The sequence below is a fragment of the Cebus imitator genome, unplaced genomic scaffold (genome assembly GCF_001604975.1).
Source record: "Cebus imitator isolate Cc_AM_T3 unplaced genomic scaffold, Cebus_imitator-1.0 Scaffold131, whole genome shotgun sequence".
In the NCBI taxonomy this organism is placed as follows: Eukaryota; Metazoa; Chordata; class Mammalia; order Primates; family Cebidae; genus Cebus; species Cebus imitator.
The window spans coordinates 4,976,645-4,988,992 of record NW_016107446.1 but is presented as its reverse complement, the minus strand read 5'-3'; the positions used below and the strand labels follow the sequence as shown (position 1 = coordinate 4,988,992).

General features: G+C 46.7%; 1 protein-coding gene across 1 annotated transcript; it reads right to left on the bottom strand.

The window, feature by feature from the left end:
* Positions 1–8,998: 8,998 nt before the first annotated feature.
* SOWAHC (sosondowah ankyrin repeat domain family member C) lies at positions 8,999–12,120 on the bottom strand. Its single transcript, XM_017541147.2, has one exon. It carries the CDS (start codon positions 11,949–11,951, stop codon positions 10,347–10,349), a length of 1,605 nt encoding a protein of 534 aa, XP_017396636.2. The 5' UTR covers positions 11,952–12,120; the 3' UTR covers positions 8,999–10,346.
* Between the last annotated feature and the right edge of the window lie 228 nt (positions 12,121–12,348).

Sequence of the window (12,348 nt, the reverse complement as noted above, 5' to 3'; positions counted from 1 at the left end):
GTTGAGGCAGGAGAATTGCCTGAACCCGGGAGGCGGAGGTTGCGGTGAGCCGAGATCGTGCCATTGCACTCCAGCCTGGGTAACAAGAGTGAAACTCCGTCTCAAAAAAAAAGTAGATAAACAGGCTACCTGGGATGTGCTTTGAAAAAGTAGCATGTCAGCCAGGCGAGGTGGCTCAGGCCTATAATTCCAGCACTTTGGGAGGCCGAGGAGGGCAGATCACCTGAGGTCAGGAGTTCGAGACCAGCCTGGCCAACATGATGAAACCCCTTCTCTACTAAAAACACAAAAATTAGGCCAGGCACAGTGGGTCATGCCTGTAATCCCAGCTACATGGGAGGCTAAGATAGGAGAATCATTAAGTAATCCAAGTAGCTTGGTTTACAGGTGTGTGCCATTATACCCAGACCTGTTTGTTTGTTTGTTTTTAAGTTACAACTACTCCTTAACTACTCCCTTCACCACAGGTCTGGGCACACACCACCCAGCCACAGCCCACTCCAGCAGACTAGACACCTGCACACCATTCTGGACACCCCAAAGCTAAAGACCCAACAAGGGCCAGGTACGGTGGCTCACGCCTGTAATCCCAGCACTTTCGGAGGCCAAGGCGAGTGGATCACAAGGTCAGGAGTTCCAGACAAGCCTGGCCAACACGGTGAAACCCTGTCTCTAGTAAAAATACAAAAATTAGCCCAGCGTGGTGATGGGTGCCTGTAATTCCAGCTACTTGGGAGGCTGAGGCAGGAGAATTGCTTGAACCTAGGAGGTGGAGGTTTCAGTGAGCCGAGATGGCGCCACTGCACTGCAGCCTGGGTGACAGAGCAAGACTCCAGCTCAACCGAAAAAAAAAAAAAAATCCCAACAAGGGCTCCCCTTCTCAGGAAAGGCCCTATTGCCAGCTTGCCTTGCAGGAGTGACAATGGCAGCAAATGCACTTTACTTTTACCTCCCTCATCTGCAAGGCAGCTTGGCAGAAGCCAGTCTAGTGAAAATCCTCAGAAGTTAGGTCTGAGTAGCATCCTTGTAAGCCTAAGAATTGTACCAGCTTCTGGAAAGGGGCCCTGGACAAGTGGGCTGGAATGGAATTGAGTGGCCAGTCTGCACAGCAGCCTCCCCTCCCCATTGACTGGCTGATGTTGCTGACGTCCACCTCTTTTTTTTTTGAGATGAAAGTCTCGCTCTGTCACCAGGCTAGAGTGCAGTGGCTCAATCTTGGTTCACTGCAACCTCCACCTCCTGGGTTCAAGCGACTCTCCTGCCTCAGCCGCCCCAGTAGCTGGGACTACAGGTACATGCCACCACGCCGAGCTAAGTTTTGTATTTTCAGTAGAGATGGGGTTTCACCGTGTTGGCCAGGAGGGTCTCAATTTCTTAACCTCGTAATCTGCCCGCCTCGACCTCCCAAAGTGCTGGGATTACCGGCGTGAGCCACCGTGCCCAGCAATGTCCACTTCTTTAGTCCAGTTCTGTCTGATGTGTTAAGAATGGAAAGAAAGCCTTCTCAGGGGCATTTTGTTTGTTTGTTTTGTATTTTGTTTTGAGATGGAGTCTCACTCTGTTGCCCAGGCTGGAATGCAGTGGCACAATCTCAGCTCACTATAACCTCCACCTCCTGGGTTCAAGTGATTCTCTTGCCTCATCCTCTTGAGTAACTGGGTCTACAGGCACGTGCCACGACGTCTGGCTAATTTTTTGTATTTTTAGTGGAGACGGGGTTTCACCATGTTGGTCAGGCTGGTCTTTAACTCCTGACCTCAAATGATCTTCCCACCTCGGCCTCTCAAAGTGCTGGGCCTGAGCCACTTCGCCCAGCCCCTCTCAGGGGCAGTCGGATGTTATCATCTAGATGCTACTGTCAGTGAGTTCTAGAAACAACAAAATAAAAAAGAACAGGAAGGTCATGGCAAGGGAGACCAAGGTCTGCCTGTCATTTTAATCCTTTTTTCCCCTTATTCCATATTTCTAACACAGAAAATACATACTCTAGAAAATCATATTTAAACATCTTGCTATGTTTCATTCTAATTTTTTTTTTTTTTAGATAGAGTCTCACTGTCACCCAGGCTGGAATGCAGTGGTGCAATCTCGGCTCACTGCAACCTCTGCCTCCCGGGTTCAAGCGATTCTCCTGCCTTAGCCTCCCAAGTAGCTGGGACTACAGGCACCTGCCACCACACCTGGCTAGTATTTTATTTTTAGTAGAGAGAGGGTTTCACCATGTTGTTCAAGCTGGTATCAAACTCCAGTCCTCAGGTAATCTGCCTGTCTTGGCCTCCCAAAGTGCTGGGCTTACAGGCGTGAGTCACTGCGCCCGGCCCTAATTTTTTTTTTTGGAGACAGAGTCTCACTCTGTTGCCCAGTCTGGAGTGCAGTGGTGCGATCTCAGCTCACTACAACCTCCACCTCCTGGGTTCAAGCGATTCTCCTGCCTCAGCCTCCTGAGTAGCTGGGATTACAGGTGCAAACCACCACCCCTGGCTAATTTTTTGTATCTTTAGTATAGACGGGGTTTCACCATGTTGGCCAGGATGGTCTAGATCTCCTGACCTTGTGATCCACCCACCTCGGCCTCCTAAAGTGCTGGGATTACAGGCGTGAGCCACCACACCCGGCCTCTAATTTTTTTCTTAAAGAAAGGAAACACCACAGATCTAGTTCAGTTTCGCCACTTGAGTCCCCTTCTCCCAGAGGTAACCATGTCCTTAATTTTGTCTTTGTGATCAATACTCTAAGCATGCTTGTAACCCCAAATGAAACAAAATATTGTTTCCTTTTTACATTTTGTACACAGTATATCCTACTCTACATTTCAGTCTGCAATTTGCTTTTCTTTCCCTTCATGTTGTAATTTTGGATGCAATCCATGCTGATATATACGGCTCTACTTCCTTTATTTTTAACTGCTTTATACATGTCATTGTATGACAGCATCACAATTTATCTGTTCTCCTTACGTTGGCTTTTGGGTTGTTCCCTTATCTGTTGTTATTACAAACAATGCTGCAACAAACACATATGCGCACATGCTTGAGAGCCCCACACTGGTGCTCGGAGTTCCCAGGGTATGTTAAAACGCATATTCCAATTCAGTGGGTGGGGCCTGAGATGCAGAAGCATTTCTTTTTCTTTTCTTTTTCTTTTTTGAGACGTGTCTCCCAGGCTGGAGTGTAGTTGCGTAATCTCCATTCACTACAACCTCTGCCTCCTGGGTTCAAGCAATTCTCCTGCCTCAGCCTCCCAAGTAGCTGGGATTATAGGTGTCCACCACCATGCCAGGCTAATTTTTTTTGAGACCAAGTTCTGCTCTGTTACGAGGCCAGAGTGCAGTGGCACGATCTCAGTTTACTGCAAACTCTGCCTCCCTGGTTCAAGCAATTCTCCTGCCTCACCCTCCCAAGTAGCTGGGACAAGAGCACGTCACCATGCCCAGCCAATTTTTGTACTTTTAGTAGAAACGAGGTGTCGCTATGTTGGCCAGGGTAGTCTCAATCTCTTGACCTCATGATCCACCCACCTCAGCCTCCCAAAGTGCTGGGATTACAGGCATGACCCACTGTGCCTAGCCTAATTTTTGTATTTTTAGTAGAGAAGGGGTTACATCATGTTGGCCAGGCTGCTCTTGAACTCCTGACCTCAGGTGATATGCCTGCCTTTTCCTCCCAAAGTGCTGGGATTACAGGTGTGAGCCACCATGCTCAGCCAGATTCTGTATTTCTAAGAAGTGGATGCTGCTGCTCCCAAGGCTACCATTGGAGCAGTGTATGTGGTGAGAAGTGACACAGTTGAGTGAAAGGGTACGTGTGTCTTCAACTGCGTTTCCAAGTAGTTTTTCCACATTACTCTCCAGGGTAGCGCTAATTACACCCTTACTGCATATGAGAGTTCTCTTTGCACCACATCTTTAGCAGCACTTGGTATGATCAGACCAAGATCATAAGATTCTCAGATATCTAGATTATTCATTACTTCTCTACAAGAGAAGAAAAAGAGGAACAGACCTCAAGCAGCATTCCCCAGACAACTCACCGATGGGCTGCAGATGGAAACCTGAAGGAATAGTCTGAGAGCGAAATCATGTTTTTGAGATGGGCAAGTTTGGTTGAAAGCTTGTGTCACGGTCCAGAATAATGGTCAGAATAGTGAAAGCAGTTGATTCTTCCAGATGAATTTCTTTTTCTTTTTTTTTGACGGAGTCTTACTCTGGCACCCAGGCTGGAGTATAATGGCACAATCTCGGTGCACTCTAACCTCTGTCTCCCAGGTTCAAGTGATTCTCCTGCCTCAGCCTCCCGAGTAGCTAGAATTACAGGCATGGGCCACCATGCTCAGCTAAGTTTTGTATTTTTAATAAAGACGGGGTTTCACCATGTTGGCCAGGCTGGTCTTGAGTTCCTGACCTCAGATGATCCTCCCACCTCAGCCTCTCAAAGTGTTGGGATTATAGGCATGAGCCACCACGCCTGGTGAAACTTTCTTTCTTTCTGTTGTTTTCGAGACAGTCTTGCTCTGTTGCCTGGCTGGGGTGCAGTGGCATGATCTCGGCTCACTGCAATGTCCCAGGTTCAAGGGATTCCCCTGCCTCAGCCTCCTGAGTAGCTGGGACTGCAGGCGCACACCACCATGCCCAGCTAATTTTCTGTATTTTAGTAGAGATGGGGTTTCATCATGTTAGCCAGGATGGTCTAGATCTCCTGACCTTGTGATCCACCCACCTAAGCCTCCCAAAGTGCTGGGATTACAAGAGTGAGCCACCACACCTGGTCGAAACTTTCTTATAATCAAATTTACTCTTGAAAATCTCTTAAATCTCTCATGAAGTAAAATTTTAATAAAGCCGATTTTATCTTTAGGATTGGAATAACTTGCTGTTCTTTTGGCTGAGCTGCAGATGAACTGGTTGGCTGGCATTTAGGAGCCATGTTATATAAAAAATAACTTTATTGGCCAGGTAGAGTGGCTCATGCCTGTAATCCCAGCATTTTGGAAGGCCGAGGCAAGTGGATCACCAGGTCAGGAGTTCAAGACCTGCCGGGCCAAGACGGTGAAACCCCATCTCTACTAAAAGTACAAAAATTAGATGGGTGTGGTGGCAGGTGCCTGTAATCCCAGCTATTCGGGAGGCTGAGGCAGAGAATTGCTTGAACCTGAGAAGCAGAAGTTGCAGTGAGCCGAGATCCCACAACTGCACTCCAACCTGGGTGACAGAGCAAGACTCTGTCTCAGAAAACAAAACCAAACAAAACAGAAAAAAAAATTTTATTCACATAGCATAAATGCATGTTATTGAATTATCCATATTATGTAACACTATAAAAATATTTACTGTATTCCATTAAAAGACCCTTACTGAGTACCTTCAACATGCCAGGCACTGTGTAAGGGTGGAACACTTCTCACACATTCCTTACCAATGCATCGATGTGGAAAAATAGGCTATTAATTAACAGAATGAGAAAGCTACTTACTGATATGAAACTGACATTTAAAGATTGAGAAAAAAGTATAGTGTTCTTCAGGGGAAAAGCAGGTAGTTATGTGAATCACACGACTCCTGTATCTTGAGAAACAAGTTCCTGTAGAGTCATCTTCCAGCCCTCTAATATTCAGTGATTTATGAAGACTAGAGTAATCATGGAAGGAATACTGGTTTATAGCAAATTCCAAGTATTTAATTCTGGAATTAACCATGTAAGAAACTCCAGGTCAGGTGCAGTGGCTCATGCCTGTAATCCCAGCATTTTGGGAGGCCGAGGCGGGCAGATCATGAGGTCAGTAGATCGAGACCATCTTGGCCAACATGGTGAAACCCAATCTCTACTAAAAATACAAAAATTAGCGGGGTGTGGTGGTGCACGCCTGTAGTCCCAGCTAGCTGGGAGGCTGACACAGGGGAATGGCTTGAACCCAGGAGCACGAGATTGCAGTGAGCTGAGATCGTGCCACTGCAGTCCTGCTTGGTAACAGAACAAGACTCCATCTCAAAAAAAAAAAAAAAAAAATCCTCCAAAATACTATTTGACTTAGCAAAATAAAAATAATTTTTACTAGGAAAATTTAAAAAATATCTATAACTGCTTAATAAATCCTTTTAAGACATGTGCTTTTTTTTTTTTTTGAGACAGTTTTGCTCTTGTTGCTCCGGCTGGAGGGCGATGGCACGATCTTGGCTTACTGCAACCTCCGTCTCCTGGGTTCAAGTGATTCTCCTGCCTCAGTCTCCTGAGTAGCTGGGATTACAGGCGTGCGCCACCATGCCCAGCTAATTTTGTATTTTTAGTAGAGACGGGGTTTCACCATGTTGGTCAGGCTGGTCTCGAACTCCTGCCCTCTTGATCTGCCCACCTCAGCCTCCCAACATGCTGGGATTACAGGCATGAGCCACCACGCCCAACCAAGACATGTACGTCTAAGGAAAGAAGTCATTCTAGAAAAACAAAATACTTATCTAGTCTTTCAGTTACCCTGAAAAATATTTTATGGGTTGTCAGAAAACAACAAAAACCCTAGCAGCCATCATAGGGGGAGCTCCCAAAGACAGCAATAGTGGGCAATTACTCCAAGGAGTACCACATCCCTTTGCCATTCAAAAGTTGAATTTTGCTAAAAATACAGATCACAGGCAGCCTTGATGAGGAAATTAATTCATTAACTCTCAAAGCTTAACAGAGGTTGAGAAATGAAAAACGGTATTCCTACACTTGTGTTGAAGTCAGCCCTGGGTAGGGAGGGTTTATGGCAAATGGTGTGTGTACAATCCATACAGCATTTTTCTAGGTAGTGTTAGAGGTATTACCTTCTCTCCAAGTTGATTCCTCCATCACTGATGCCAAACTACAGGAGTTTTGCTAAAAATGTGGCAATTCAACATGCAGAAAAGATAACATTGTGAGAAAGTACTGACTCTTAAGATGTTACTAACAGCGGTTTACTATGTGACAACCTGAGCAACCACTAACCTTCATTTTCTTATCTGTAAGTCAGGAATATATGTCCCATAATCTTAAGGGATAGGAAAAAAGTCAAATAAACTGGAACTTCAAAAAGCATTCTGTGAACTGAAAAACACAATATATGTAAAAAGCCTAAAGGCAGACAGAAATTTAGACAATTCAGAGAAAAATTCTGTGAACATTTTATTTTGACAAAACAAACTTTACAGGTTTTACAATCTCCCAAATATCACTTATTTAAAAAAAACAATAGACAAGGCAACCTAGATTCCAAGATTTCAGGCATGAAAAAACTAGTACCAGATATTCATGTTATATAATTGAGCTGCATTTTACATATCATGAAAGTAAAGAGAAATGTGACACTCACTAATTTCAAGTGTACCTTATAAGAAACATATGGACATACTTGGGTTTTTTAACCATATAGTCTCATATCAATAAACATCTAAGTATCTGACATATATTTTTCCATTAAAGGTAAGCACAACTCTATGAACATCAAATTATATCAATCATTTGCTTTTTATAATCTTGACTGGAAACTGAAAAATAAGAGGAATATAGAGTTAAGTAGCCAAAAATACTACTTACTGTACACATGCACATCATGACAGGAATGCTAGAAGTAGTTCCCCTCAGGAATGGGTTTTTGAAAATTTAAAATAGTTTTACTAAAAAAGTTAAAGCCTTTAGGGGGAAAACCATGGTAAATGACATATTGACTCAATCTCTAAAGACCTAGCAAATTATAGATTTTATGTAATTAGTAACCAACATATACATTTAAGAGATTAATACTGACTGTTCACCAGAACCTTCTGATGGTTCTGAAGCATCTATTATTTTGTTGTTGTTTTGAGATGGACTTTTGCTGTTGGTGCCCAGGCTGGAGCGCAATGGCAAGATCTTGGCTCACTGCAACCTCTGCCTCCCAACTTCAAGCAATTCTCCTGCCTCAGGCTCTGGAATAGCTGGAATTACAGGCATGCGCCACCGGTCTAATTTTTTATTTTTAGTAGAGACCAGGTTTCTCCATGCTGGTTGGTCAGGCTGATCTTGAACTCCTGACCTCAGGTGATCTGCCCACCTCGGCCTCCCAAAGTGCTAGGATTACAGGTGTGAGCCACCGCACGCGGCCTGCATCTATTCTTTAGAGTTACTTTAGCTTTACATGTCTATGAAATTTAAGATTCAATGGAACGTCATAGGTTTTTCTGCACTAGATACAGGCAGTATGTATAGATTTAGAACGATGACTGCTTTTCACCTTCCAGGAGCCTATTTATACAAAATTAGATTGGTTTTTCAACCACGTGTATGCATAAAAGTGCTTTTCAAATGTACACAGCTCAGTTCATATCCAAAATCCTACAAAAGGCACGCAAATGGAGTTTATATATTTTGTATTTTATTATTTTTTTGAGACAAGAGTCTCACTTTTGCCCAGGGTGGGGTACAGTGGCATGATCTTGGCTCACTGCAACCTCCACCTCCTGGGTTTAAGTGATTTTCATGCCTCAGCCTCCTGAGTAGCTGAGACTACAGGTGTGCACTATCAAACCTGGCTAATTTTTGTATTTTTAGTAGAGATGGGTTGTCACCATGTTGGCCAGACTGGTCTTGAACTCCTGGCCTCAAGTGATCTACCTGCCTCAGCCCCCGAAAGTCCTGGGATTACAGGCGTGAGACACCACACCCAGCCTTTCATCCGTCTTTATACAAATTCAATGACCATCTAGACAGAGATGTCACAACCTTGTTACAAATTTCTATGAATTGCTCTGTGCAGTTCACACATGTGTTCATTCATCCTGCAGGCTGTGAACTCCCTTATCCTGTAGGATGTAGGTACTTAGGCTTCTGCAATTACACGACCCTAAGACTAAAGGAGAAGTACTTGCTTAAATTAGTCCCTCTCAAAAATGGTTTCTAATCTTAAACAGATTTAATATGCTTGTAGGTTAAATTTTAAAGTAATTATGAAGCCATTTACTCTAATATAAATGAATGAAATATAATTAAGAACCACACTTAAATAAGTCTTTAATGAATGGTATTTTTCATTTATATACAAAGGAATTTAATACCCAGCAGCATTCAAATATAGAAATAGTCCCATCTCTTCTCTATTCCCTTTTATAAAGTGCCATTTTAACCGGATAGATTTTCTACCCAGATTTTCAGTACCTACAAGACAGGTATCTAATTGTCAAGAAAAGGTTGGAAAATTAAGTTCAGGATTTTAAATATATGCAACATTGCTACAAGTCACAGTAACTACTAATGTATTAAAATAAAGTGTATCTTATGTGAGAATCATTAAGTTGTTTAATAATTACTTCACAGAAACATGGGCTCACTAATACTTAGGGCAATTTGTGCTAATTATTGAAATCAGAAACAGTTTCTGTAGGTGATTCAGCTCTAAGTACCATTAAATAGGGTTATGCCAAATAGAACAATGGTTATATGATCCTCAAAATAAAAACCCCAGCAAATTCAAACTTTTAGAATAGTAACACAAATGTGAGAATCACAACAAGAGGCAATATTTTATTTAAAAGCACCATAGGTTGCTAAGTGCTATCTTCCTTAAATAAAATTTTGTGCTGTTATTAGTGTACCTTAATAGTGGTGTTAGAGATAGTTTGGTGGAAACCATACCACAGAAGTGAATGTTGCCTGTTTCTTTAGTTCAGCGATTAAAACTGAAATTGCTTTTAAAAAAATAATTGAACTGTGACTTACAATACACATAGAATACCAAGGGAATTCTCATTTTATTCACATTATTCTCTAATTAGTATTTTTACATTTCAACTCTGATCTAACCTTCAGTAGTACCTTAATATGCAAATTAGTAAAAAAAAAAACGGGGCAGTAAGTTGTTTTCACACTTAAAAATACTACTGGTTCCGTTACAATTTGCGTTTTTCTGTTGCTCTTGAAAGAGTAACCCCTTATAAAATCAGGTACATAAAAGTGCACAATTCCTTACTTTGCAGGCATCCAGGAATGGTTAAAGTAAAGGAACTCTCATTCATTCATTCTGTATTCCTTACTTTGCAGGCAACCAGGAATGGTTAAAGTAAAGGAACTCTCATTGATTCATTCTGTTCCCCCAATTTAGGTCCATTTCTAGTCTCCAGAAACGGACTCCAGGACAGAGAAGTGGAGGGCACAGAAGAGGCACAGGTCAAGGTATAATGAATCTCTTAAAAAGAAATTCACTTTCCCCAGAAGCCTAGCTTGAAGGGAACTCTGCCCCATCCATTCCAATCCCTCAAGTAAGAATGCATAATTTACCTTGTCTTTCTAGTCTCATTTACTTACAACACCTACTATTGAATTTCTAAGACAAGTCTTTGCATTTTCTAAAAGAAACCATTTTTACCCAAATACATTGGACTTTGGTCTCAATTTGAAGGAGGACGAGCGGCCTTTAACAGATCGTTCCTCCTCTACTTCCTCCTCATCCTCGACATCCTCCTGTGGCTGTTCTGGGTCCCTGAAAGAGAGTGTGGTGTGGACAATCTGGGTTCTGAAGCGGATTTTGTTGAGTCTGGGTTTTATACGTCCACTAGAGCAGCCGGAGGCTTTGCGCCCTGGATCCTTGGCTTTGCCTCCGACCCACCCCTCAGCCGAGTGGTGATGGTGGTGGTGATGATGGTCTCCTCCATCTTCTAAGGGGTGTGAGAATTTGTAGGTGATGAGGTGCGAGGGAAGCACCTTTGAAAGCCTCCAGCGCCCACCGCCGCTGCCTGTGGCGCTTTCCCCGTCTTCCTCCTCCAGAGCTCCCACCAGGTTCTTGATCTCTTCAGCGATGCTCTGACTCAGGTACTGGGAGGCCTTTTTCCCACTGTAGTCCCTGATTTCCACATCGGCGTCGTAGGCCCCCACCAGCAGCTTCACCACCTCTATGTTCCCGTGCATGGCTGCCAAGTGCAAGGCGGTGTAACCCCCGCTCGTCCTGGCGTTGATGTTCACCGGCAGCTGGTGCTTGTTGGCGAAGTTGACTAGCATGGCCAGAAGCTCCTGCCTTCCGTGCTTGGCCGCCCAATGCAGGCAGGTGAAGCCAGTAATGAAGTCCCGTTTGAACAGCAGGCTGGGATCGCAGGTGAGCAAGCCCTCCAGGCTGTCCCACTTGCCATCGGAGGCAGAGAGCATCCAGGCGTGCTCCAGGGGGTCCAGCGTCACGGAGCCCCCGCCGCTGCTCTCCTCCTCCACGGACGAGGCCACCGATGCGCTGTCTGAGTCGCCCCCACCTCTGCTGCGTCCTCCCCCGGAGGAGCTGCCCGGGCTGCTGCCCCCGGGACCCACGCTCCTCCTCAGCTGCGGGGAGCTGCCCATCACCAGGTCGCGGAAATTCTGGCGGGCCGGCCTCGGCGCGATGGCCCCCCCAAGTGAGCTGGCCCTGTCCGCCTCCTCGCAGCCATGGGGCGGGGGCTCCAGGTCCTCGCCAGGCCCCGGGGCCGGCGTCCGGGGTAGGGGCTGCACGTCGCGCCGCGAGTTCTTCCAGGGAGCCCCGGCGCTCAGGGGTGGCCTGTGCGCAGCGGCCGGGGGCTCCCCCTCGCCAGGCTCCAGGCCCCGTCCGGGGTGCGCCTCCGAGACCGCTGCGTCGGGGAGCGGATCGCGCACCTCGGGCCAGGCCTGGCCGTCGGAGGCCTCAGGCTCGGCGGTCACCTGGATTCTTGGCGGGTCCCCGGCTGGCGCCGGCGGCCCCGCACAGAACCTCTTCTTGAGGTGCACGTACTTAGCGCCGTCGGCGGGATCGACGCGCACCGTGGCCACTGCGTTCACCAGCTCCTTGAAGCGCGCGCGGGCGCGGGCGCGCTGCTCGGGTTCGCCGCCTAAGGAGTCCTTGAAGTGCTGCACCAGCTCGGCGTGCCGGGCCCGGCCCCCGCGCTCCGCCAAGAAGCGCAGCACTGCCTCAGGGCCCAGCACCGCCTCGAGGCCCGGGTCCGCGTCCGGGCCCCGAGCCGCAGACCTCTCCATCCTGGACCGCGCTGTTGCCCCGCCAGCGGGAGGGACGCTCAGCCCGGTCCCATTGCGGCGGGCTCCCAGAGGCCGGCTCCCGACGGCGATGGAGTCCGAAGGGCTCAGCTGGCCACCCGCCTCCGCGTCTGCGGCCAGAGGACTCGGCCACCGCCTTACTGGGCCGCGCCCGAGCGGACACGCCCCCCGCACCCCCATCCCGCGCCCACGCCACCAGGCCACGCCCACTTCCGCTCCCCGCGATCTCGGCCACACCCATCTAGGCGGTCCCGCTCTAGGGTCCGCCTACTTCCGGCCTTGCTGAGCTGCAATCACTGCTCTGCAGTCCCCGCCTTCATTCCTCGCGCCCACTTTCTGGAGTCGCGGCTCTCCTTTTGCCCGCCCCCACACTGACGCT